Here is a 26974-nt window from a genome sequence, read left to right as displayed (position 1 = left end):
TAACGCAGCCCTTCAGAGAACTCTAAATACCAGCATTATTTAAAAGGTGCGGGGGGGGAAAAAACACGCGTAGCTAATGCACCCCTTTGGCCGCAAAACTCTAAATCTAGCCGTACGTATTTATTTTTGTTCAAATAATCTATCACAGACAGTGGCATGTGGCTGGTTAGAAGCAGTTACCACTGATAAAGGTTACAAATAAAGCATCATTTTGAAATTTTACATAAAAATGTTACTTTATGAAATGTGTCACTATATTATTACAATTATTTATCTGCCATAAAATGAATGATCTGGTTTGTTATACTGGGTCTGGGAATCCTTGTCTGGAGAAAACATCATTTAAATTAGGAGAAGGGAACTCGAACAGGTAATCTGTTACCCCTTAATGTAAAAACACCCCTAGGCAGCTGCCAGAATTGAGAAATAACATATTCATCAATCATTTCTACAATATTTAGTCACTGACATCACATTTTCAGTGATACAATCCAATCTGTAATCTGCTAACTTTAAACAGATCTAATTCCAGAATTATCTACATTTTTGAAGAACATTCCTATCATTATAAGGTTGGAATATGTTAGAATTATTTATGTCTTGAGTTGACTGGAGCTTCCTATCATCAGCTGGGTGCAGTGCAAAACGTTTGTGAGCCATTGTTGACTCGCTAAAGTAATATGAAAAAAAAAAAGACTTTAAAACTTTATAAATACATATTTCTTTTGCATTAAAGGGACATTAAAGTATTTTTTCATTTTATTTTTTATCTTTGTACAGTTTTTAAGAAAATGCATATTTAGCATATGCTATGTATTTAATCTCTGCAAAGGGGTTTAAACACATAGATTAAGTCCTGCTTGGGAACCATAGAGTACTGCTGATCCGAGCAGGAAACAGCAGGTGAGTGAGTAAGGAGTTGTTCAGCTTTTTGCAGGGGCTAAACAAACAAAATACCAAAGTGAGTTGTGCAAAAATGACATGCTCTAATATATGACAACGTAATAAAATATAGCATGTCATGTTTGCTCTAAAATGTCCCTTTAAATACTGCTCTGTCATATGAATGCCAGAAATGTATTCTGCCCCTTTAACATAAGCAAGAATAGTATCTTCAATAATCCAGCATTGCCTTTATTGAAAACCTAAAGATTTTTGTTGATTTTCATTATTTTAACAAACTGATAGACCTAATTACTACATGAGAATCCCACATTCAGGTTTCAATATTCTTTTTATTGACACACATTTAAACACTAATTGGTAATGGCTACTGTTTTTTTATCAGGAAAAGAAAATAAATTAAAAAATTAGGGGAAGGAAATCAAAAGTCAAAAGTATATAGAGAGAGAGAACAAAGAATGTTTTTCAACTCTTATTGTTGGTCATTGTGTGGCTGATAAAAGTCCATGAGAGAAATCAGCCAGACTTGTAAATTGTCTCATCGTTTTCTACGTCAAGTGCATATTTCCCTTTGAATGGGTCACGTGGTTTCCCAGTCATCGTCTGTCCTATGCATTAATATGTCTATAACAAACTCCTTGGTATTTAAATAAGCTCTCTCAGATTCAAAGTGTTTTATTCATATTTCCAAATTGCAACTCTGGGAAGTCACTGGGAGTTTTGGATTCTTCTTCCTCCTTTGGGAATACCCCCAGCTAGTCATTAGAGGTGACATCAATATCTTCTCCATTGGGCTGTTTGGTGGCTAACCTCCACCTGTTGATATGGTGTGACCCTTTCTTCTTTTGGTCAGAATCTGGTCCTTCTTCTTCCAGTTTCTGTCTCTTGTATTTTGTTCTCCTATTCTGGAACCAAACCTTCACCTGTTGGGATAAAACACAATTGGTTAGTTTCTCAAGGCCAATAATACAATTATATTTGATTACTTTAAGGTTCAGCTTTCATTTAGCAAAACATGGGTGGAAAAGATTAAATGTGAGTATATCTAACAAAATGCTAATAGATTAAAGATAAGAGCATAGTTTAAAGGGACAGTTTACTCAAAAAATTTCTCCCCTTTAATTTGTTCCCAATGATCCACTTTACCTGCTGGAGTGTATTAAATTGTTTACAAGTAGCTCCTTTACCCTTATATTGGCATTTGAAATTGTTAATTTAGCTTGTGATATCCCCACCTATTCTGAAAGTTTGTGGCCGCGCGTACCAGCTATAGATAAGCTTTGTAAACACAGCCAGCAGAAGAAATGACACTCCCAGTGCGATATAGCAGAGATAAGGTAGTAAAATGTTGATTTTCCATTGTTCTCTCAAAGTACTGGTGAATGTTTTAAGGACAGATATAAGATAAAGAAGCAGGTATATGTGCACAATGTGATACAGTAATGAGATCTGATTATAACTACAAGCTCAACCTATTTTATTAGGTTGTGGCTTCAAAACACAAAATCAGAGTTTTAATATACACAAATAAGCCTTAAAAAGCTAATTTTCATAAATGTTTTACTCTGCAGTTGGTAAAAAAAGCAATTGTCAACACATTAAGGGAAAAACTATTTTACAGTATACTGTCCCTTTAAAGGGACATGAAACCCACTTTTTTTTCTTGCATGATTCAGATAGAAAATATCATTTTAAAAAAGCTTCCAATTTACTTCTATTATCAAATTTTCGTTGTTCTCATGTTATTCTTTGTTTAAGAGATATCTAGATCTAGGTAGCGTACACATGTCTGGGTCACTACGTCACAGGAAATAGTGCTGCCATCTAGTGGTCTTGCTAATGTATATCATTGTTGCAAAACTGCTGCCATAGAGTACTGCAGACACGTGCATGCTCCTGAGCGACATCCCTGCTTTTTAACAAAGAATAACAAGAAAACAAAGAAAATTTGATAATACAAGTAAATTATGTCCCTTTAATGAAAGGGCCATAAAGCCAAAATGAAACTTAAATTTATTAGATAGAGAATGAAATTGTCAATAGATTTCCAATTTATCTCAGCCATCAATTTTGCTTTGTTCTCTTGATATCCTCTATTAAAGAGTTTTTCATTGTGAGCTCAGGAGCGTGCACGTGTCTTTAGCCATCTGACAGCAATATCTGCAATAATATTTATAGCAATGTTAAACATTGTCAAACAATGTTTGCAACTCTGTATAACATTGCTATAAATATTATTGCAGATATTGCTGTCAGATGGCTAAAGACACGTGCACGCTCCTGAGCTCACCTAGTATTACTCTTTAACAAAGGATACCAAGAAATTAAACAAAATTGATATTAGAAGTAAATTGGAAAGTTGTTTAAGTTTGCATTGTCTACCTGATTTAGAGGTAATTATTTAACCCCTAAAGGTAATTTAAAGGAAACAAATGAATACTGACAAATTTAATCAGTATTTCTTTGTTTTCTTTATATTTAGTTGGCGCATTCGTTTGGATACACAGCGAATATCCACGGTATATAAATAAATGCACAAGACTAATGCATAGCATACATTATCGTTAAGCTCTGCTTGTAATAAAAGTCATGTTTTGAAAGCATTTAAACTGTCAGTTTGTAAGCACAGTCAGCTAGATTACGAGTTTGGCGTTATGAGTGAAAAAGCAGCGTTATGGGCTATAACGCTTCATTTTCCCTAACGGTGCTATTACGAGTCTTGTCGGTATAGGTGTACCGTACACCTTTTAGCCTGTCAATGGGACTCCCATAGCGCCGGTATTACGAGTTTGCCTGGGAGGCCAAAAAGTGAGCGGTACACCCTGTACTGACAAGATCCGTATTGCCATCTAAAGTCAGTAGTTATGAGAGTTACGCTACAAAGCTGTACCATAAAACTCATAACTAAAGTGTTAAAAAAATACACTAACACCCATAAACTACCTATTAACCCCTAAACCGAGGCCCTCCCACATCGCAAACACTATAATAAATTTATTAACCCCTAATTGCCTAATATTCCGCTCCAGACATTGCCGCAACTATTAAAATGTATTAACCACTATTCCACTAACTTGTGTTTCTGGCGAGTCTGATGACTCGCCAGAAACACGGGCCCTTACGGAGCTTGATAAATGGGCCCCATGGCCTTTTTAAGTACTATGTACCTTAATCTTAAAAATATTTTTTCCAGTTGCCGCAACTATCTCTCATTCCATGAAATATAAATATAATAATGGTATATTCTGACTCTGCTCGGTCTGCTGGAAAAAAACCTATATATGTAATTAGTGTGGGACACTCACTGAAATGTGACTTACAATAGTGTTAAAATATAAGTAGCAAAAAAAAACTCAAAACTTTAGCGCTGGGGTGTGGAAATAGCGTAGCAGCAAAAGGGTTAAGGAGACATAATAGTATTATTATAATTATGCATCTGATATGAAATGCAGCTTCCTAAAAGCGTTGCCTAAACAAAGTTTTGCAGTCAAGGGAAATACTGCTTGGCTATCTAATCTCATTTGCTGTGGCCAATTATAGACAGATAAAAAGGAGCTTGTGCACATATTAACCATTTAACAGCACATATTTGGGTCAATGTTTTGAATTCCATGGAATGCATTGCAGATTTAGAGGTAAGAAGTCACAGTTTCTCAACACAGACAGGGGTCTTTCAGGTAAAGATAAAAAGATGGACCTTAGAGGTCAGTCTTAGATCTGAGATCCCTGAACAAGTTTATGGTAACAAAAATAGTCAAGATGAAGTCATTCCTTATTGTTATGTTTTACTAATACCAATGTCCATTCAGTTCTTGGATTTCCATCTTGTCAGCTATTTCTCAGACAAGGAACTTTAAAGTAAAATATGTTTTTCCCCTGCGCCAATTGTGCAGAAGAAGAAGAAAGAAAACAACATTATATGAATGGCGTTCCCTTCGGCCAAGACGATCTTAGTACCTGTTACTTAGAGAACCTGCAATTCATTACATAGTTCCAACATTTCTAGGTCTACATTATTGAGCAACATTTCATCCTAGCGGAGTAACCAGGGTAACAGCAACTAGATATTATTATACCTTAGAACAAGCAAAAAATAATATTTCTACTTTAGCTTACTATAGCGTTTGGTATTTTTTTCTACTCAATTGTTACAACATAATGTCTTTACACTATTCATGATCCAACATAACATTTGACATCTTTTGCAATTTTTATATAACTTTTTCCATCAAATCAATCTTTTGCACCACTTTGGGACATGACGCACGTCTAGAAGGACATATAAACCTCTAAGTAAGAATCTGAGTAAGTTTCTATACTCAAAGTAATTATTACAAGTAATATGATTGTTAAAGTGCTTCATATATTCAAGCACAATTAGCTAAAGAACCCTATTTTATACCACACAAAGACAATATAATCGTTCCTGAATTAACAGATTTTTTTTTGGGGGGGGGGTTCTTATCTCAAAATATTATATCTAACTTTGTTATTGGAAAGACAAAAAATGAGTTTATGTAGAGGGGGTTAATGTATTTATCACTGGATTTGTGTTTTTACTGGATATAAATAAACTGGACGTTTTATACTACTTGTTGCCTCACCATATGTTATCAGTATATACCATCTGTATAAACTGTTTCAATAGTTCAATAGTCTAAAGTGGGTATATAGAAAGGCTGTGTATGTCAACCCATTGTATAGGTGCATGCAGTTACATTATTATGTCAACAACAAAAAAATATCTGTATATTTTATATTTCACAAGGTCTTTCTCCAGCAAACAATATTATTTAGATGTAGATAACCCAATGTACTTCCAAGGCTTATCAAGGACATGATACCCAAATGTTGAAACACTTGAAAATAATGCAGCATGGCTGTAAATAGCTGACAAGAAAATATCACCTGAGCATCTATATGTAAAAAAGAAGATTTATTTTTACATCAAAATTTCCTCAGTAGCCCCATCACATTGTAAAGGGACTTTAAGCAGCCATTCAGGATGCTTGCCTGGGAGCATACATCTGGCATGTACAGGCAAAGTCACTTTATTTATCACTTCAGTTTAAGGAAGTTTTCTATGAAATAATAAGATTTCAGTGAAACCCCATGAGATAACAGCAAAGCAAAGTGTGAACTCTGATGAAGCTGATTGGCTGCTGTTTTTTTCCCACCATGCAGATGACCATAAAAAGAGTATACATATAACAGTACCCATATAACAGTACACATATAACAGTACCCATATATCAGTACACATATAACAGTACCCATATTACAGTACCCATATAACAGTACCCATATAACAGTACCCATATAACAGTGCACATATAACAGTACCCATATATCAGTACACATATTAGTACCCATATAACAGTACCCATATAACAGTACACATATAACAGTACCCATATAACTACACATATAACAGTACATATATAACAGTACATATATTACAGTACACATATAACAGTACCCATATAACTACACATTTAACAGTACATATATAACAGTACACATATAACATTATCCATATAACAGTACACATATAACAGTACACATATAACAGTACACATATAACTACACATTTAACAGTACATATATAACAGTACACATATAACATTACCCATATAACAGTATACATATAACAGTACACATATAACATTACCCATATAACAGTAAACATATAACAGTACACATATAACAGTACCCATATAACTACACATATAACAAAACATATATTACAGTAAAAATATAACATTACCCATATAACAGTACACATACAACAGTACCCATATAACAGTACCGATATAACAGTACACATATATCGGTACACATATAACAGTACCCATATAACAGTACACATATAATAGTACACATATAACAGAGCACTCACTCTGGGTGTAGAAGAGATGTTGAGGTAAAATTTTTCTTATTCACATAAAAATGTTCAGGAGATATTTGGTTGTCAGCTATAAACAGTTATGCTGCATCACTTTCACGAGATTTAGCATACTGTATAAGTTTTATGGTAGGAGGGCTCAGGACTTACACTACATGGGCAGCTCAAACATTATGGACAATTAAAGAAAATGATTTGTCAAGCAGCAGTATGGATCACTGCACGTAGGATATTCAACAGTAAAGAGGGAATGGTCTTCCCATGTTCATTCCTTACCCCAGGAGGTCTCACCAGCTAAAGGACTAGTAAATACAGTAAATTTGCATAATCAACAAATGCATGATAAAAAGACAATGCAATAGCGCATAGTCTCAACTTCAAAAAAGTAGTAGATTGTTTGCTGACATATTTCAAAGTTATGTCTATTTCCACTATTCCTGTATCATGTGACAGCCCTCAGCCAATGCCAAATGTATAAATGTACAATGTGTGAATTATTTCACATGCTCAGTATAATCTGTTTACTCAAAAAGCGTAAATATAAAAATACTGTGCACATTTTGTTAATGGAAGTAAATTGGAAAGTTGTTTAAAATTGCATGTTCTTTCTGAATCATGAAAGTTTAATTATGACTTGAGTGCCCCTTTAAAGGGGCAGTCTAGTCAAAATTAAACTTTCATGATTCAGATAGGGCATGTAATTTTAAACAACTTTACAATTTACTTCTATTATCTAATTTGCTTAATTCTTTAGATATCCTTTGTTGAATAAATAGCAATGCACATGTGTGAGCCAATCACACAAGGCATCTATGTGCAGCAACCAATCAGCAGCTACTGAGCATATCTAGATATGCTTTTCAGCAAGTGATATCAAGAGAATGAAGCAAATGAGATAATAGAAGTAAATTAGAAAGTTTCATGTCCCTTTAAGTATTAACTTACATATTCTGGACATGACCGCTCTGGAGAGGAGTCATTGTCTTTTAGTTTTCCGTAGGGCCCTCTGGCTGCTATATACACCACTACTTATAAAGTGTGTTCTATCACTATACAAAACAACGTAAGCTTTTACTTACTTGCAAGGTATTTAAGACTAGAGCTATTTGACATTTTATTTTCATTAAACCTGAGATCCCATCTCTCCACCTATATGAGAACCTGTATGAAGTGAGCAAATAAGAACAAAAAAGGTTTGGTGTTGTACTAAGCCATGAAATAATAGGTTGTCAGTCCTTTTGTTTAAATAATGGTGACCTACTGATTATTCATATTACTTACCTGACAATTTTATTTCAGAATTTCTCACAGTGCTCAAGAGCCCTAGCAGGCCAGATTTTAAAGGGACACTAAACAAATTTCATCTACCTCCCTCTAATCATGGGTACTTCCATATTGGAACCTAGGTGGCACTGCAGATTTATAAAGGAGAATAGCTGCACATGCACAAACACATCAGCACTGGAATGCAGTGAAAGCTAGATTTCAACATGTCTACTCTACACCCATGTCTAGAGGTAGGTGGTAATAACCTTTATACTTAGCTTATAAAATATGTTTAGTGTTTAATGTTCCTTTAAAGGGACACTGAACCCAATTTTTTTCTTTCGTGATTCAGATAGAACATGACATTATAAGCAACTTTATAATTTACTCCTATTATCAAATTTTCTTCATTCTCTTCGTATCTTTATTTGAAATGCAAGAATGTAAGTTTAGATGCCGGCCCATTTTTGGTGAACAACCTGGGTTGTTCTTGCTGATTGGTGGATAAATTCATCCACCAATAAAAAAGTGCTGTCCAGAGTTCTGAACCCCAAAAAAAAAGTCTAGATGCCTTCTTTTTCAAATAAAGTTAGCAAGAGAACAAAGAAAAATTGATCATAGGAGTAAATTAGAAAGTTCCTTAAAATTGCATGCACTATCTAAATCACAAAATAAAAAAAATGGGTTCAGTGTCCCTTTAAGTATTCCCTTCCTGAGCTGTTTATCAGCTCAATTGTGATTGTCTCTACGTGTGATCGGGTACAGAAAATCGCTACAGACAGGAATTGTAAAACCCTATACTAATTACAGATTGTAGAGGAAAACTGTCCAGACTGTGGAAGGGTTAATAAAATACTCTTTTCAGAGCAGTATTGAAACAAATCTCTGTATTTATGTGTAAAGCACACAGTGATTACATAAGTAATAATTTGAGAGAGGGGTAATTTGTCCTTTCTGCAATGTTGGGGTACAGTACAGGTGTTCGAATAAATGTTTTATTGTTAACCACAGGTAAGAACATGGCTCTGAACTAAAATAAGAAAAAATCTAAAAAAGCTGACAACTATAGATGGACTGATTACTGCAGGAGAATAAGGTGGAAGGAGGAGGAAGAGAAATAATATCATGCGTGAATTAAAAAAAAAACCCATATATTTCAAACAGGATCTACTGGGTGAGAACGCTGCGTGATAGCAATTATACACATTGACTAATTCCAAGATATGCAGTGTGAACCACAAACTCTCATTTGGCCACAATCCATGGGAATGTGAAAATGCAAACGGCATATTTAATACTCCAGTTTTGAGATTCAAGAGAACATTTTCATCTCCACAAGAAAAGGCAGTGAAATCGACAAGGTAAATAACCCAAACTGGGACAATACATCTAAGGGGAACAAAATTAGCCAATACGATGAAACACAACCACGGATTTGTCAACATTAAGAAGCACTTATTGCATCTTCTTACTGCCATTTTTAACTACTTAGTTACCATAGAGGGATGTGCTGCTGCATTTGGGGCAAAGCTCAAATTTAGGGTGTGATATTCAAATCCTTGCCGGCATAAAGAGCAATCACACAAAACTTTGGGATTTTTTTTAGATCTTGTATTGTAATGTAGAAGTCTCTGTTTTACATAAAGAAAACTACATAGCAACATAAACATTTCTCAAGATAAAATTTGTGTTTCTATTTTTTTTTTTTAAGGGCATTGTATTATTATTAACAAATAAAGGTTAGATAGGTCCCCCCCTTGCCTATTCATATAATTGTGTTGTTTATTCCTTCTTTAGTAGAATAATTGCATGCAAGCGATATTAGCGCTTTATTTTGTAATACCTGCAAACGATAATGTGTGCTGGTATTACAAGTTAATCACAACGTGAACGCGAGCTCTTACGAGATTGTGTTTCCATAGGCTCCTAAGGGAGCCTCGTTCTGATGCTGTTACGTTAACTTTCAGAGCACTAATTGCTACTGAGAGCTCACGGTAGCAATAACCAGCCACTTGTAATGGTTGGTTAATTATTGTGCTCCTCCAAATGTTTGCAGGAGTGCAATAATTTAGCGCTCCACTTGTTTGCTTATATCATTATTCTCCAGTAATTTATGTTTAATAATATTTTGCAGATAGATTTCAACCTTTTTCCAAAAGAAATCTAAGAACTGTCTTAGTCAAAGCATATTATCATTAATTTAAGAATGTAAGCATATGTGCTTTTTTATAATTGATAATTATATGCCAAATCCATAACCCACCTACATAAAATATATACAGAATATTTACAGAGCAAAAAATGTATAGTCAATACATGTGTGTCTAGTGCTATTTAGACTATTATTGTCTCCCTATAAGCCCTATCACCAGGCATTAAAGGGCCAGTACGTGTCACTGTGCATTGCAGTGCATTAGAAGCACAAACTGCTCGCTTGCTGCTTTAAAAAAAAACATGTATTCAAGTGAATGATTACGATTGTTCTATCTCTTTAAAAATGATGTCAAGTGAACAATTATTTACAAGATAAATGCAACAAACCTACATATTAACAAGTCACAGAAACATCTACAATGGCTAAGCAAAATTACCCAGCATTCTGTGCTGCATATGGGGAATTGGGGACAAAGGATTTGCTTTTTGATATAAAAGTAATGGGCCTGAAAATAAGCATTGAAGGGCCTGCACTAGATTCCTGATAAGTTAATCGGACACAGAGTAATAATAAACTGAAGTTATGAGACACAAACTACAAAGGACTGTCAAAATATTTGTAGTAAGCATTGCATTTACTGTTATGTCGCTTTCTCCACCCACAGATCTGTATTTTATGGCATTCATGTGATGTTTAGTGCGCCTACCTTGTGACAGAATCAATAGTTAAAGGGACACTGAACCCAAATTTTTTCATTCGTGATTCAGATAGAGCATGCAATTTTAAGCAACTTTCTAATTTACTCCTATTATCACATTTTCTTCATTCTCTTGGTATCTTTATTTGAAATGCAAGAATGTAAGTTTAGATGCCGGCCCATTTTTGGTGAACAATCGGGGTTGTTCTTGCTGATTGGTGGATAAATTCATCCACCAATAAAAAAAAGTGCTGTCTACAGTTCTGAACCAAAAAAAAGCTTGGATGTCTTCTTTTTCAAATAAAGATAGAAAGAGAATGAAGAAAAATTGATAAGAGTAAATTGGAAAGTTGCTTAAAATTGCATGCTCTATCTGAATCATGAAAGAAAAAAATTTGGGTTCAGTGTCCCTTTAAGAACCCACAAAAATAAAAAATGGAGGAGTTTCTATAAAATGAAAAAAAAATGAAATGGGTGATGCCTCCTAAAAGCTGTCAAGAGAAAGTAAGTTTATTCAGCAACCGATTAACTATTTTTTGTTAAAAATCCAGCAAGAAAACAAAGTATAGAATTACCTTGATTTGATTTAGATTTGAACAACGAAAAAAAGAACTTTAAACAGCACATACGTTTTTCACCAGCTCACTACACCACTGTTCATCACTAAATCCTAATTGGTTGGTCACTCCCATTACACAAAACAATTTGTCTCTCTTTTCCAATCTCTCTACATTTAACAGATTTTATTAACCATTCCCTGTAGTCATCTGTCACCCTCTGTGCCCAGAATTCCTCACCACTTCTTACCTTAAACATTATTTACACACCATGATATATATCAGAACATGTAAACATATGGATTAGATATGTGAGTATTTTTGTTGTATGTTTGCCAGCAGCAATATATTCTTCACTGATTAGCCCAGTTCTTTAAAATGTAATAGTAATATATTTATTTTGTGTGTTTGTGTTATTTGTAGGAGAACTTATAACAGCAGAGTGACGCTTGTCTTTAGCCACAGTTGTCTCATGTTTGACAGACACCTGTGTAAATAATCTTGTGATAATAAGGGACCACGGCTTTAGGAAGAGCTAAGACAAGGAAAGCTTTAGCAAGAACCCTACAAGAAGGACAAAGGAGGCCTCTGACCTGTAACTGCCTCATCACCTACAGACGTCACTGGAGTGACCTTCATGCGCAGGTCAAGCCCATTTCTCGCTTCTCTCTTTTTTATGTTTGAGATTTTCTAAGAGAATGTGGGCACTTTAGGAAATGAAAACAACTTTGAAGATGTTTTGGGTCACCATCCAGTGTCAAAATGTTTAACTTCCTAAATTCATCCAAGATATTACTATGGACCTTTTCTCTTCACACCTGAGGCACGTTTTTTTACCAAGAGCTTCCCAGTATTCTGAATCATATCTAAGAAACCTAGTGGACAACAAAATCGGGTCAAATAACTGAATCTTCTTGTTAACAAGTGATGAAAGACTGGGGAGGGGACTTTAGATACATTTGTTAAAGGGCTGGATCTAGATGGAACATGTTCTCAAGACACCTGCGTTACTGCCAAAGCAAGAGTTTAGTTTTACCCTAGCCATGTCCCAAGTATCCTCAAACGCCACACAGAGAGGGGTAACACAAAGCTTAGTTTCAGTTTTAATTTTCTTTAAAGAGATAGCTAGAATTTAAAGGGATATCAAACCCACACTTTTTCTTTCATGATTCCAATAACATTCCAATTTATTTATATTATCCAATGTTCTTCATTCTCTTAATATCCTTTGTTGATAAGCATACCTAGGTAGGCTCAGAAGCAGCAATGCACTCGGGAGCCAGCTGCTGATTAGTGGCTGCACATATATCCCTCTTGTCATTTGCTCACTCAATGTGTTCATCTAGCTCCCAGTAGTGCATTGCTGCTCCTTCAAAAAAGGATACCAAGAGAATGAAACAGATTTAATCATAGAAATACATTGGAAAGTTATTTAAAATTGTATGAATCATGAAATATAATTTTGTAATTTATGTCCCTTTAATGGTACATTAAACAATCTGAGGTTGTAATACTAAATGTTTATGTGTAGTAAAACAACTTTGTAATATATTGTCATTATTTATTTTGTCCCCTTTACTGTAATTTAACCATCTCTGTAAAGTAATGATGCAGACAAGATATGTCTCCTGACTTTTTCTCATCAGAATAGATTAGATAACTTGGCTGCCCTCCGTACTTTATGAAAACGAAAAAATACACTTATTTTTGCTATATTAAAACAACAAATATAATTAAAATACATGTATAGAATATTCTCAGGCTAGTTTTTGCTTTGAATACAGTATTATATTTATAATTCATTTACTGTTTCAGGTCCCTTTAAATTCTGATATTATGTAAGTTCTGCAATTTAATTTCCTATATTTCAAAAACTTAAAGTAAAAAATCATTTTATGTATATGTATAATTATATTAGTAGTTTCTATAAAGAATTTTAGTTTCTATTAAGTAATGAACGCTGCCATGTTGAAACCTAGTTCTCCCCTTATCTTACTGTTCTCATGGGGACAACTACAGACATATATGACACATAATTAAAAATGTTATTACATTTTTAAAGTAGCTAATTTCCCTTTAAAGGTACTGAGACGCAGACAGTTTTATATATGTCATGCATACAATCAAGTAAGTATTTTTTGTAAGTTTTGGTCATTTCTGTAAAAAACCATATGACAACCAGGAGTAATACAAAATGCTGTGACGTTTAATACAAAAGGTAGAGTACCTTGTTGCTGAACGGTCTGACAATTCCTTTTGCAGTTTTTTGGTCCGTCATAGACATGGGTGATACGTGTTAACAAACAAGCTCTTTGCAAAGTATCATCAGTAGAGGTGTATTTGTGTGTTAAACAATGGACAAAAAATAATTTAATTATCAAAATAATTCCTTTAATATTTAAACTTATACAGTATCTATTTTAAGCAAGGTATTGATTGCTCTTGTCTCAGACTTCCATATGCTGAACTTTTGAGACTACTGACTATGGTGGGTTTAGATTCTCATAGACAGAAAGTTGGAGTGTGATATCTTTCTTACTTCCAGGCAGCAATGTGAATATTATGAATATGAAACCCCAAAATGTTCTTTCGTGATTCAGATAGAGCATTTCTAATTTACTTCTATTATCAATTTTTCTTCGTTCTCTTGGTATCTTTTGTTGAAAAGCAGTTTTGCAAGCATGTTATCCATTTGCAAGAGCACTAATTCCTGCCATATAGGGCTGCAAACCCCTACCTAGGTATCTCTTTAACACAGAACACCTTGGGAATAAAGCAAATTTGATAATAGAAGTAAATTGGAAACTTTTTGTTTTTAATGTATGCTTTGTCTGAATCCCAAAATAAAATTTTAGGGTTTCATATCCCTCCTAAGCTACAGATGTCACTTTCAGTTGCAACTAATATCCTACTTGTTTTCCAGAGACTGCAGTTTTGTGGAGATGTGTCCTTGTCTGCCAACACCACTGTATGAGTAGTCTTTATAAGCCAACACCACTGTATGAGTAGTCTTTATAAGCCAACACCACTGTATGAGTAGTCTTTATAAGCCAACACAACTGTATGAGTAGTCTTTATAAGCCAACACCACTGTATGAGTAGTCTTTATAAGCCAACACCACTGTATGAGTAGTCTTTATAAGCCAACACCACTGTATGAGTAGTCTTTATAATCCAACACAACTGTATGAGTAGTCTTTATAAGCCAACACAACTGTATGAGCAGTCTTTATAAGCCAACACAACTGTATGAGTAGTCTTTATAAGCCAACACCACTGTATGAGTAGTCTTTATAAGCCAACACCACTGTATGAGTAGTCTTTATAAGCCAACACCACTGTATGAGTAGTCTTTATAAGCCAACACAACTGTATGAGTAGTCTTTATAAGCCAACACCACTATATGAGTAGTCTTTATAAGCCAACACCACTGTATGAGTAGCCTTTATAAGCCAACACCACTGTATGAGTAGTCTTTATAAGCCAACACCACTGCATGAGTAGTCTTTATAAGCCAACACCACTGTATGAGTAGTCTTTATAAGCCAACACAACTGTATGAGTAGTCTTTATAAGCCAACACCACTGTATGAGTAGTCTTTATAAGCCAACACCACTTGTATGAGTAGTCTTTATAAGCCAACACCACTGTATGAGTAGTCTTTATAAGCCAACACCACTGTATGAGTAGTCTTTATAAGCCAACACCACTGTATGAATAGTCTTTATAAGCCAACACCACTGTATGAGTAGTCTTTATAAGCCAACACCACTGTATGAGTAGTCTTTATAAGCCAACACCACTGTATGAGTAGTCTTTATAAGCCAACACCACTGTATGAGTAGTCTTTATAAGCCAACACCACTGTATATGTAGTCTTTATAAGCCAACACCACTGTATGAGTAGTCTTTATAAGCCAACACCACTGTATGAGTAGTCTTTATAAGCCAACACCACTGTATGAATAGTCTTTATAAGCCAACACCACTGTATGAGTAGTCTTTATAAGCCAACACCACTGTATGAGTAGTCTTTATAAGCCAACACCACTGTATGAGTAGTCTTTATAAGCCAACACCACTTGTATGAGTAGTCTTTATAAGCCAACTCCACTGTATGAGTAGTCTTTATAAGCCAACACCACTGTATGAGTAGTCTTTATAAGCCAACACAACAGTATGAGTAGTCTTTATAAGCCAACACCACTGTATGAGTAGTCTTTATAAGCCAACACCACTTGTATGAGTAGTCTTTATAAGCCAACACCACTGTATGAGTAGTCTTTATAAGCCAACACCACTGTATGAGTAGTCTTTATAAGCCAACACAACTGTATGAGTAGTCTTTATAAGCCAACACCACTGTATGAGTAGTCTTTATAAACTAACAAGCATATATGCAGCACTAACGGTTGTGCATTTCGCTTAAGGATTATTACAAGCAGATTATACTTTTTGTTGTCATGCAAACTATATTTTATTACAAGTAATTGCTGCCCTGCAATATGTGAGTACTTTTTGTGCACAATGGACCTTTAGTTAATAATAAGATTACGAAACCCATCTTCTGTTTTTTTGGATTTGCCACCAGTTCCAGTTGACCCCATTTAATGACACTGCATTAGTGATTAGCAGATAGTTAAATGTTAAAGAATCATGATTGTATTTGTATTTTTTCCCTCTTGAGATACTAAATCCGTTTATCACTACAAATATCTCCTCCTTTATTTATTTCCTGTTTTTATACATGTTATTTACTGTCAGATTTCCCCTGCTAGTTTCAGCATGTTTGGTTTAAGTTCTCTTTCTGTTGATAACATCTAATTCCTATCTGTTTGTTTATGTTTGCATTTCTCCTGGCAGTGCCAGTTTCCTGTATGTTTATGTTTACGTTTCCATAGCTTGCACTCACTTCCTGTGCAATATTTTTTATTTTTTTATTTTGTTTACCTTTCACGCGCTGCTTTGCACTTACTGCCAAACATGGCTGCGTTGCTACCTACATTCAGATGTTTTATTAAAAAAAAAGGCTACATAGGAATAAAAATGAGCTTATAGGTGTTATTTTATAGTTGGCTGATTTTACAAAAATAATATTACATTATTAAATAATTTCATCTACGGGTTCTTTCTTAATTACTGGACTGGTTGGTAATAATCAAGAAGCCTATATTTTACTTGATATACTAGGAAGATATTTTATTTGAATTTATAAGACCAAAGTAAACCCACAAAGTGAAATATATGCAGGATAAAAATGGAAAACTAGACTGTGAAAAACTATTTAAATAATTTCCTGGTTTTATAAGCATTTCTTGTTTCAGCTAAGCACACGCTGGTCTAGGTGACAGTAATTCTACTCTACTTTATCTGTTTTTGCACCTTGGGCCTTCTTTTCTGTCAAAAATTCTAATTTATACAAACGTCAGACCTGCAAGGCAAACTTCCCGCAATATCGCACCACTGTGTCATTTGCATAACCATTAGAGCGTTAGCCAATAGTAAGCCAGAGATTACCACAAATATTCTCACCCCTCCCATCTATAAGCAAATGCCTTTGCGCTTAAACTGGCGGATAAAGCTGTATTTTTATATTCCTGGCAAAGAAACAGAGGCTTGAAAAACACTGTAAAGTTGGGAAGAAGGAATCTATAAAAGATGCATTGCAGCATATGGTGGGATTATTGTCGACAAATACATTAGTCGTGGGTTGTAATACATTTTAAGTCATTTTGAAGAAGAATCTGATGAGCTTTCAAAAACGTAAAACAAACTAATTCAATTGTGAATAACTTTTTAGAACTTTTTAACCAAATTATAACTTACATTCATTACCTGCATTGTATTGCCAAATAAATTGTCTAATTACTGTGCAGTTATAAAGTATCTATAGTTAAAGGGACAGTACACTCTAAAATTGTTTTTCCCTTAATATATTTTCAATGACTTGTTAAACCAGCTGCAGAGTATAAAATGTATGAAGAATTGCATTTTCAGGTTTATTTGTGTATATTGTGCTTTGAAACCACTGCCTATTACAATGGGTTGAGCTTGCAGTTAGTATCATTATGTTATCACTTTGTGTACACACACATGCTTCCTTATCTTATATTTGTCTGTAAACCAAAGCTCAATACTTAGAGAGAACAATGGAAAATTATAATTTTATTAGTTATCTCTTTTACACCCCACTGGGAGTGTAATTTCTTCTGCTGGCTGTGTTTACATTGCCTACCAAGAGCCTGGACTTAAGTCTAGAAACTTTCATTATAGGTGAGGATACCACAGGCTAAATTGGCTATTTCAAATGCCAAAATAAAGGTAAATGAGCTACTTAACAATTGAATACACTCCAGCAGGTAAAATGGATCATTGGGCACAAATTAAAGGGGAGGATTTTTTGGGGGTAAACTGTTCCTTTAATATGTGCAAGCAAGCTCATCAAATTAGATCTTCCCTGATCTATGGTTATTTTCTACTGATCAATATGATGAAAATGAAAAAACAATAAACAATGCACCTAGTAAGAGAAAAATATATTTTTCCTGACTCCAACAACTACAGAAACAAATGCAGTTCTAGGTAGGTGCTGAGGAATGCTGTGCATCCCATATATCACTGTCCTCATAGGCGCTATCTTACCTGAATTTGCAAGGTAGAGCCATTTGTATATGTTCAGTGTTTTACACAGTGTAAGGAGAGATGTAAAGGAGAAGGAAGTTTTTAAAAAAATAAAATTTAGCCTTAAACTGCCCCTGAGCACCATAAATTCCTATTATTATAATATTCACCACCTGTCAAATGTGACAATAGCCCTGAATTTATCAGGGTATCCTTCTGTATACAGCCGGACTCTGTACAGTTCTCTACCTGCTGGTGCCCAATACTACTGGGGTTCTCTACAAACAATGATAGCAGCATTAGAGACCATTATGAAGCAGTCAGTGGTGCAGTATAATATTATAACATTGTCTGTTTTTTTATCATCTATATTAGCTAGCATTAGCTTCATAGGTCCTGGGGAAAACATTGTCTGCTTAGTGGCCCTCTGCAGACCATGTGACCAGGAACAGCAACCCCCTGTACCCTGAATGCAGAAGCACTGAATAGAGATGAAACAAACTGCAGAGAAAAGGTGGGGAATAGAGTGAGGAGTTATAGAGCTAATAGATGATAGTTAACAGGTCCTTCCACTACCTTATTGTTTAGCCTCATTTAAAGGGGCAGTAATCAATTTGAGAGTGTAATATAAAATGTTTAACTCTGTGTACTAAACAACATTTATAATATATTTACATTTGTTTCCCCTTTTCCTGTAATTTAACTATGTTGTTGTTGTTTTCTGTAAAGTAATGGGTGCTTCCATATTGGAACCTAGGTTTTCTCTTGATGTATCTTTTCTGCTGAGGACAGTTAGGAACAAATATAAAACCATCTATAAAAAGAGAGTGTGCAAACAATGGCTGCATGGAAACCCTATTAGCCTTGTTTGCATACTCTCTTTTATTGACTTTGTATATCTGTCCCTAATTGTCCTCAACAGATGTGATAGATAAGGGGAAAGTCTAGTTTCCAACATGGTGGCACACATTACTTTATAAAAACTAAAGAACGTTATAAGAATAAAAACTTTTCACTTATTTCTTCAATATTTAAACAACAAACATAATTGTATATATACAGCTGTATACTATTCTCAGGCTAATCCTATAATTATATTTGGTGTTTATTTCATTTTTAATATCCCTTAAACTGTCAAGTCAGGAATCAGCTTGCTCATGCATGATATCTGCAGCTGAGTTCCCATCTTTGGGGTAGATTCTATTTCACTAAAAGCTTCTAACAAATTTCCTTTCTACAGAAGTACAATAAATAGTGCTGCCATTTAGGGCTCTTGCAAATTGATAAAATGCTTTCAAAACTGCTGCCGTATAGTGCTCCAGACACGTGCACGCTCCTGAGCTCACCTCCTTGCTTTTCAAAAAAGATACAGAGAACAAAGAAAATTTGCTACTAATAGAAAATTGTTTAAAAATTTTCTATCTGATTGAAAGAAAAAAATTTAGGTTTTCATTTAACTTGGCATCTCTAATTCTTTTTAATTTTTAATAATTTGTGAATTTTAAGATGATTTAATTATCTATAATTAAATTTGAGTTCAGTGATACTGATTGGCTGCATATTGTTGCCCAGTTTTTTGTTACTAATTAACAAGTCCTTCTTATTAGAGGATAGGATTATCTATTTTAAATAATGTTTCCAGATTAGCACCTCCCTAGTTTTTGGTACTTTTAATGTGATTTGACTTAATTACATAATTAATGAATATCTTGTATAAGTCAATTTTCATCTCTTTCTTTCTATGTCTGATTTAATCATTATTTAAAATGATGAAAATGATGAAGTATATTATCAACCAGATTAGATGCGCTTGTACAGTACATCCGGGGCTGGGGGAACGGAGATTACATCTATAACAGATATTTGTATTATACTTTATTTCAGGTAAGGCTTGATTCGTTTTATAAATCTAGAGCACCACCTGTATTTGTGTGCTGTGGCAGCAGATTTGTTTTGTAAGAGTGTTGGTCAAGGTTGGACTTGAACCTAAGAAGATCTGGAATTGCTTTGCTGATAGGTGGTCTACAGAAGCCAATGTAAAGGCTAGATTTAGTGAGGTGATCCAGAAAAACATCAGATCAGACCCCTGGTATCTTTAATTTCCTAAATGCCACTAATCCTTATGGTTTGTTTTTTTTGTTTGTAAAGATTGTAATATAGAAAGATTAATTCTGCACAGTATAACAACTTTGCAATAGACTTTAATTATTATGTCCTATATAGTATCATATACTAGACATGTGCGTTTCGTTCTGAATCAAAATTCGGACGAATTCGCCAAATTCAGAGATTCAAATAGATTCAAACTTCTGAATTACCTTAGCAACGAAACTAAACTTATCCGAACGCATTTGTAATGAATAAATCCGAATTAGTTCTGATTTATTCGCTACATTCGAATGGCCATAGACTAATCACAATTCAGTATAAAAATTACATTTACTGAGACAGTGAAATAATTCCGTTTGTGTAACTTGGAACCATCTGAATCAACATAACACATACCGAACTTACGAATCAAATCCAAAACGAATACATCCGAATTTATTAGAAGCCGAATAAATTCCTAAACAAATACATTCGAATGTATCCGAATTTGAATCGATCTGAAATGAAATTCGAAAAAATCTGAATTGGTCCGAAACGAAACAAAATATTTTTTTCTGCTGTGCACATATATATCATATACTTTCATTATTTTCATGTAGGTTAAAGGGACACTAAACCCAATTTGTTCTTTCATCATTAAGATAGCGCAGCAATTTTAAGCAACGTTCTAATTTACTTCAATAATCATTTTTTTTTGTTCTCTTGCTTTCTTTATTTGAAAAAGCAAGAATGTAAGCTAAAATGTAGCCACCAATCAGCAAGCGCTACCCAGGTGCTGAACCAAAAATGGTCTGGCTCCTAACCGTACATCCCTGCTTTTTCGAATAAAGATACCAAGTGAACAAAGAAAATTTGCTAATAGGAGTAAATTAGAAAGTTGCTTAAAATCGCCGCTCTATCTGAATCACGAAGAAAAAAATGTGGGTTTAGTATCTCTGAAAATATGGAATTTCGCAGTTCTGAGAATTCAGAATTACCAAGCCTAACCCTGCTACATATCTGTTCTTAACTGGTCTCAGCAGAGGTTATGAGATAATGAACTGTAAAACAACGCACACTTTTCTAACAAAATGATAGTGGTAAAGATTGTCGGCTCCAGTAACAATTCTGTATTTTTATGACATGATTTTTATCCTGTAACATTTTGTTGCTGTCTTCAGAATACATCTCCTAATTGCGTTCCTTACATGATGCTTCCAGGACCCCCCATCTAAACTCTTTCCTATTGCTAATAACGCAACCGCTGAACGTCCTTTTGATTGATTCATTGTTTTTGCTTCTTCTCAAGTCAGAACATGTGAATTCACTCACTTCTCATCTGAAACACAATGAAACTAATAAGTCAGCCACTCATCATAATCTCCTACAGCAGTTAATCATCACATGGATTTATCTAGCCTCTTATTATCTGTTGATTCATCCTCAACGCCCCTCATTAGATATCCTTTAGATGTAAATTCACAAATGATGGTAAAGACATATGAACCCTGTAATAAAGCTACCGAATCTCTTGCTTACAAATCACACCCATTCTACCAGTTCATCACCTGCACTCATTGTAGCTTCAAAACATTGTCTTACTCTGTCAGTGTCCACCAATTTCTGCTTAGTACTTACATATGCTTTTAATATCTACACCACATATATCTTTCATAGCACAATGCAATCTGACCTCAGTTTTATGTCTGGCAATACTTTATCAGATTCATTTTCACTGCTATTCACAAAGCATTTCCTTATATAAAATATTCGTCAGCACCATCTATATCTTATTATTGAACACAAGCAGTGTCCCTGTTTTATTAAACTATTTAATTTTATTATTTTAAAACTCTCCCCATAAAAAAAAAAGCAGAAGCACAACACTTATAACTGGATGCGTCTCAGAATCTTAATAGTATGCAGTATGTTTATTTTTGTAATTCCTGTTAATAGGGTATGGCGTAAAAAATTAAAATACAGAAGATTAAATCATACAAAGATAAAATAGATTAATATTTACATAATAATGTATGCAACAGTTAAAAGGGAATATTTCAAAGAACAATAATTACCATAAATATTTCCTCACCCAGTAAATAATAATTTGCAAGTATTAGAATACCTGATTTTATTGCAGGTTTTGTATCATATATAAAACTAACCCCACAGGGGGTTAGCACTAATGCACTTCTGGGGGGGCTAGCCAAAGAAGAAAAGCATATACTGTATGTGCAGAAACCACTAACCAGCTAGCTCACAGTACTACTCCGAGCCTATCTAGGTTTACTCTTAAACAAAGGATACTAAGTGAAAAAAGCACATATGAAAATATAAGTACATTAGAAAACTGTTTATTGTTTATCTTAATCATGAAAAATGTGTTTTGACTTTACTGTTCCTTTAATATGTATATTTAATTGTCAAATTGTATCTAAAAATGTTTTAAGTGAGATGTCTGCATCTTATTAACTATATTTGAATGGATTTCCCTGTCCAAATTGACATAATGATTGACACCAGCACTTGTTAAATATCTTCACCCCACACGGCTTGCAATAGTCAGGTTCTTAAAGGGACAGTCAACTCAAAAAATGTATTGTTTAAAAAGATAGATAATCCCTTTATTACCCATTCCCCAATTTTGCACAGAAAAGACGGTTATATTAATACACTTTTTACCTCTGTGATTACCTTGTATCTAAGCCTCTTTTAACAGCCCCCCCTGATCACATGACTTTTTATTTATTATCTATTGACTTGCATTTTATCCAATTAGTGCAGTGTCTGCCACAACCCACGGACGTGAGCACAATGTTATCTGTATGGCTCACATGGACTCCCCTGATGTGAAAAGCTAATAAAAAGCATGTGATAAGAGGCTGTAAGTAGTGGCTTTAGAAACAGGCAGACATTTAGAGGTTTAAAGGTTATGAAGTATATTAATATAAGAATGATGGTTGTGCAAAGCTGGGGAATGGGCAGTAAAGGCGTTATCTATCTTTCTAAACAAAAACAATTTTGGTGTTGACTGTCCCTTTAATTCCTAAATAAAGTTGGTAGACAGAGATCATGTAACTTAAATTCCCTGACTTGTGATAAGTCAGACTAAAGTCTGTTACAAGAATATGCAGACCTTCTATACTTTGTGCTTAGCAGTTTGGCAGATTTTCTCACAAAGCCAATCTTGTGCTGCACAGGTCAATTGTGAATAGACCCCTATATCTAATAATGTGTGAAGGAACAGTCCGTGTAGGACCATATACATCACATTCCAGTTGTAACTTTAACAAGTGACTACAAAGAATAAACACTTAAACATAGTTGTTTGTTAAACTTTTAACAAATATTTATTACTAAATATGTGCAAAATTGGTTGGATTTGCATAATATACTTTAAGACTAATATATCCGACAGCAAAAATAGCCAGGGCCATTTTTGGAATTTGTTTGACAAGGGAATGCACGAATAACAAACTTTGCACATACCTAAATATTACCTCATTTTCTGTCCATATATAATTGTAATTGAAATATCAAATGTGTTTAGAAGTGGAGTAAAAAGTGAGTTTTATCATTCTTTAAGTTTACAACTAGAATGTGATCAAAGACCTTATGTTTCTTGGGATACTGGACACAAGTGGTTAAAAATACATTCCTAATGACCATATGTGTTTGGCACAAGTGATACTGTTTGATAAATATAATCAATTTCTTTAGTTGAAACCTAAAATTTCTTGCAAGATCCTAATCTTAGATTATGCAGCATTATTTGGGGTCTGATAATATATACAGTTGTATTGAGGAAGGATAGGAAAATGTGATTACTGAGCACTAACTGTGCAGCTATAGATGGGAGTTTAAAAATGGAAATCTTAGCATACAAAGCTGAATAATATCACAGATGGTTTGAAGCAAATGTGTCTCAGTGTATACACAAATATCTGAATACGTCCAGCTGTGATTGCTACTTATCTACATATGCACTCATATAACACACAAGCAAATGCTTTCTACAACTTCCCCTGTGTGAGAATGACTGAGGAGTCAGCCTAATTGGATCGGCACAGGAAAGATTTCAGAGATTAGTCCTAATTGGTCAGTGTGCCGCCTGCACTGCAATTTGTTAACTGGCACAGAGGGCTGCTACGTCATGTAACAGAGCCGGGTAAAACACAAGGACTAAATATATGTTTTGTGATAGAAAAACAAATTAGAATATGTCACAACAATGATAAATGTTCCCTGTTACAAAACTGAGACTACATAGGCAGAGGCCTCAGAATCTAGACTATAAAATCTGTGGGTGCAGAGAGGTGACCACAGAGCTTCATATCAATGGTACAGCAGTATATGATGCCCTTCTGCGGCCTGATCCTACCCTCTATCCTCTTGTTGTTTTGTACAGGACATGTATAAAGGCACCGCAGCAAGTCTGGTTAGCTGGCATCAGTAATGCTACAGTAATGAATGGGGTTGCGTAGCACCCACTTAGCACTGTCTGTCTGTCTATCTCACATTTATATATTACATTTTGGGTCTTTTCCTTGTCACTCACTAAGTAATCTTCAAGACCAAGAGTGCTGTTCTGGTTATTTGTTCAAATTGTGCCTTTCATGTGATTAATAAAATATTTTGTTTCATGTCCTTTTTAAAAAACAATTGAATAGTTTGAAAGGGACGTATAAGTGCAAAAATGAAATTGATCTAATATTATTGCATTATTGCCTTATATATCTGTGTGTTTAACCCCTGCAAAGGTACTAAACGCACAGTTAAAGTCAGCTCCAGTGCAGTACTACTAGGAGCAAGCTGAACATATCTGGTGAGCCAAAATAACAAGAGACACGTGTGTGCAGGCACCAATCACCAGCTAGCTCCCAGTACTGTAGCTGTGTACCCACAGCATCAGTACCCCCTAACAGTATAGTGTACCCACAGCATCCTTACCCCCTAATAGTATAGTGTACCCACAGCATCAGTACCCCCTAACAGTATAGTGTACCCATAGCATCAGTACCCCCTAACAGTATAGTGTACCCATAGCATCAGTACCCCCTAACAGTATAGTGTACCCATAGCATCAGTACCCCCTAACAGTATAGTGTACCCACAGCATCAGTACCCCCTAACAGTATAGTGTACCCACAGCATCAGTACCCCCTAACAGTATAGTGTACCCACAACTGCACTAATACTCCCTAACAATGCAGTGTAACCCAACAGTATCCATACCTCATACTTCTGTGTACCCCAACTACATGGTATCCCCTAACACTGCTACCTCCAGCTGCACCATAACCCCCTAACAGTATAGTGTACCCACAGCTGCACTAATATTCCCTAACAATGCAGTTTACCCCAGCAGTATCCATACCTCATACTTCTGTGTACCCCAACTACATGGTATCCCCTAACACTGCTACCTCCAGCTGCACCATAACCGCCTAACAGTATAGTGTAACCACAGCTGCACTAATACTCCCTAACAATGCAGTTTACCCCAACAGTATCCATACCTCATACTTCTGTGTACCCCAACTATATTGTATCCCCTAACACTACAGTGTACCCCCATCAGCACCAGAACCCTCTTATACTAAAGCGAACACTCAGTAGCAACCAATAACCCCTCACATTACATTGTACCCCCAACAACTCTCCTATTTCAGAATGGCATTGTGCCCCCAAGCAGCAATAGTACCCCTAGCGCCTTACATTATCCATATATATTATTTTTATTGTACCCTCCCTCATCTGCACAATTTTCCTAGAAATATGCCATCTTTAGTGTAGAATATACTGCAAACCAAACGCAAGACAGAATGCCATGCTTTACCTGTGAGCTTTCCAGATATTATCTCTTACCCATGACTTATACAATCTGTACCACCTTACCCAGGTATCACATGAACCCCCAGTGAGCTATACCTCTAACTGTAATCCCCCCAAAGATTATAATAAGCAAATATTATAAAGTAGCTACTGCAACAGCAGAGATAGTCTTCCCAGAAAGTGATCTCACAAATATTATAACTGATAGCAGAATACACCTTAAATCTTAGCCTATATATTCAAGCAACATTATAAGCTGATAACTGGAGAACCACTTTACTATAGTAAAACCAGATCTGTATCAGGAAGGCCAAAGGTCAATAATAGAAAAACATTACATAAATAGTCTCTATGGTTTTTCCATTCTTATTATTTTCTAGGATATTCTAAGAAGTCAGTTTACTAAAACATGGAGAGATGAATAAGATTTTGAGAAACACTGCACAGCATATCACAGACTGTACTGCCATGACAGATGATTTGGTGGCCCTGGATTTATACTGTGTTTTCTGGTTGACTTCCCAATTCCCATCATCCATCCCCTCTTACCTGTGTTTCTGATAGGCTAAGACTGCTGGCCAGCTGTTTCCTTTCTGCGCCCACAACATAATGATTCTTCTCAAACGCTCTCTCCAACCTGAGAAGCTGTGATGGGGAGAACGCTGTCCTGATCCGCTTGGGCTTCCTGGCAAAGGGACCATGAAGTAGCAAACTTTCCTGGGATACTTCACTCCCTGGGGAAGCAAGAATATGAGTATGAGAACAGTTCAATCTCATGACATTACCATCAGAAGGATGTAAGCACGAGAGTATGGCAATACCAGGAGACATACAATTCAGTACCTGCTAGTGTATGTTCAGGACATGACCTACACCAAATAATCTCTCACTCAATGAAACACTTTATTCCTTGTCTTACCTTAAAATATTTCACTACCATAAAAC

General features: G+C 35.0%; 1 protein-coding gene across 1 annotated transcript in view; it reads right to left on the bottom strand.

The window, feature by feature from the left end:
• Positions 1–1478: 1478 nt before the first annotated feature.
• EMX1 (empty spiracles homeobox 1) overlaps positions 1479–26974 on the bottom strand; it is a 76540-nt gene continuing 51044 nt past the window's right edge. Inside the window, exons 2-3 of the mRNA XM_053700931.1 lie at positions 26579–26763; positions 1479–1826 (exon numbers count right to left, since the gene is read on the bottom strand). Of these exons, the coding sequence (XP_053556906.1) occupies positions 1659–1826; positions 26579–26763 (353 nt within the window). The 3' untranslated portion in view covers positions 1479–1658. The remainder of the gene's footprint in view (positions 1827–26578; positions 26764–26974) is intronic.

Source organism: Bombina bombina, chromosome 2, assembly GCF_027579735.1.
Source record: "Bombina bombina isolate aBomBom1 chromosome 2, aBomBom1.pri, whole genome shotgun sequence".
NCBI classification, from domain to species: Eukaryota; Metazoa; Chordata; class Amphibia; order Anura; family Bombinatoridae; genus Bombina; species Bombina bombina.
This window is presented reverse-complemented; position numbering and strand designations above follow the sequence as displayed.